The sequence below is a fragment of the Hemibagrus wyckioides genome, linkage group LG09 (genome assembly GCF_019097595.1).
Source record: "Hemibagrus wyckioides isolate EC202008001 linkage group LG09, SWU_Hwy_1.0, whole genome shotgun sequence".
Taxonomy (NCBI): domain Eukaryota; kingdom Metazoa; phylum Chordata; class Actinopteri; order Siluriformes; family Bagridae; genus Hemibagrus; species Hemibagrus wyckioides.
The window spans coordinates 25588157-25590324 of NC_080718.1; the positions used below are offsets into that span (position 1 = coordinate 25588157).

At 36.3% G+C, this 2168-nt stretch overlaps 1 protein-coding gene across 1 annotated transcript; it reads right to left on the reverse strand.

The window, feature by feature from the left end:
• Window positions 1-148: 148 nt before the first annotated feature.
• Window positions 149-1651, reverse strand: LOC131359543 (uncharacterized). Its single transcript, XM_058399487.1, has 2 exons — window positions 1614-1651; window positions 149-1312 (listed from the first exon to the last, which is right to left on the reverse strand). Exon 2 carries the CDS (start codon window positions 1192-1194, stop codon window positions 313-315), a length of 882 nt encoding a protein of 293 aa, XP_058255470.1. The 5' UTR covers window positions 1195-1312; window positions 1614-1651; the 3' UTR covers window positions 149-312.
• Between the last annotated feature and the right edge of the window lie 517 nt (window positions 1652-2168).

Here is a 2168-nt window from a genome sequence, read left to right on the forward strand (position 1 = left end):
CAAATAATAAACTGTATATATAATTATATATATATATATATATATATATATCTTTAATAAATAAATAAACTTTACCTTTATTCTAAGAAAATAAAATCTCTAGTTGTTTTTTTTTTTTTAGATTTTTAAAAATAATTGTAATTTTTCTCATTGTAGCATAACTAATTCTATATAAAATGTGACATGGTTAATGAGTGGTATTTTTTCATTTGTTTTCATAAACACACTTTTGTGTGTACATTGATTTTCATCCTCTATTTATGTAACTGCTGCCTCGTATGATTAACAATTATGGGTGAAGTTGCGTTAATGTCAAAACTCTTTCAACTGACTCACGTTCATCTTTGCTTCCAAGAAGCGCTCCTCTTTGTTTTTAGGACCTTGGTACCCTGAAAGATCTATTTTGTCAAGTTTACAGGCCTCGAGAGCTTCTATAAGGCGTTCTCTGGGGATTTTCAGAGACTTAGGTTTTGGTAAGTAAAAGATTAAACTGACCAGATCCCAGACATAAAACTTACGAGTATTCAGCTTTTGTACTTCTCCTGAAATGAACTGATACCGGTGGGTTTCACAAATGGCTTGTGCTTTCCAGATGATCTTCCCATCCTGATACTGAACCCACTCACTCGCCTCAAGAAGCGGATATTCTCCAAAACGCTGGTTATCCTCAGGACTGTGAATCAGCACGGTGTACACAATCTGTTGTCTGTAGGTGACGGTCTCGTACACCCTGAGAACCGGGTCTTCTCCTCCACAGTTCTGTTCTTTGTACCACTGCATCAGATCAGTGAGGGGAAACGTGAAGCGATAATTGCCGTAGCGAGATTTCTTTAGTTTGAAGAGAGGTGATGTGGTGAACTTCTCCAAAAACGGCTTTTGTTCCTTCAGCTCTTGTGCCGTATTTGAGACGTTACTCTTCATATAACGTTCCTCTGCTGATCTTATTTCCCCTTTTTTAATTTTTAAGGCCCACCATGAGAACTCACTGTTAGGAGGTCTGAACTGCTCGGACTTCAGTATCCCCCTGAATCCTGTCTCCTCAGTAACATGGGTTACATCTGAAACCCAAAATTCAACTGGATGTGGGTAGGGTGGGATCTTCTTCATTAAGTACTTCCTTATGTGATCCTGAGGAGTCACTTGCTTTGTCAGTCTCCATAAACTCAAGTGCTGTCCTGTGAAGATGCGCTTCATTTTTCCTCATGAATTCCCGCTCTATTGAAATTTCAAGAAGCTTTTATTGTCATTTCAACCACATATAGCTGACACAGTACATAGTGAAATGACACAACGCTTCTCCAGGACCCTGGTGCTACAGAAACAACATACAACATATAATTACAAACAACAACAACACAGAGCTAGGACAGAAGTTTGTCCTAGCTACATAATGTGCAATACATATATATATATATATATATATATATATATATATATATATATATATATATATATATATATATATATATATATATATATATATTCGTGAGCCTTTGCAGGGGCATAATGCTATTTTATATCTAAATGATAAATGAGCTAAATGAGCCCTGCAAAGGCTCACAAAATATATGTAAATTCATGTTATAAAGCATATAAAAAGCTAAACTTTTTACCGTTTCAGGATTCATGGTGTGGATCTGATGTAATCAGTACACTCAGTACATTCTGATGAGTGTACTGACCAGCGCTTCCTTTATATTATGCTGTTATACCACCCATTCAAGGCAACCTGGAAATGGACACTTATTGGGCAATGACAGGATTTCTCAATACAAGGATTTAAAAACTTTACTACTTGAAAAAAACACACATCAATTTCAGTGCAGGAAAGCCTGTGGATTTCAGAACTGCATATATATTTAGTAGAAAGTGTTCAAATGTGCCTATGTGAAGGCTTATCTCAGGTCATGCACATTGCCCTGATTGTAAACAAGAGCATTTTTCATTCTAAACAAAAATGATATACCCCTAGAAATGAGTGAAAATACCAGAATGTATATTGACAAGCCACAAAGCTTCTGGGGGAGTGTCCTTTGGACAGATGAGACAAAACTGGAGTTTTGTCTCCAAGAATGGCTAAGAACAACACATTAGACTATTCCAAAGTGGCCATGGAGTGGGCCAAAATACCTGTGGACAGATCTGATTTTTATTAGTCAATTTTAAAG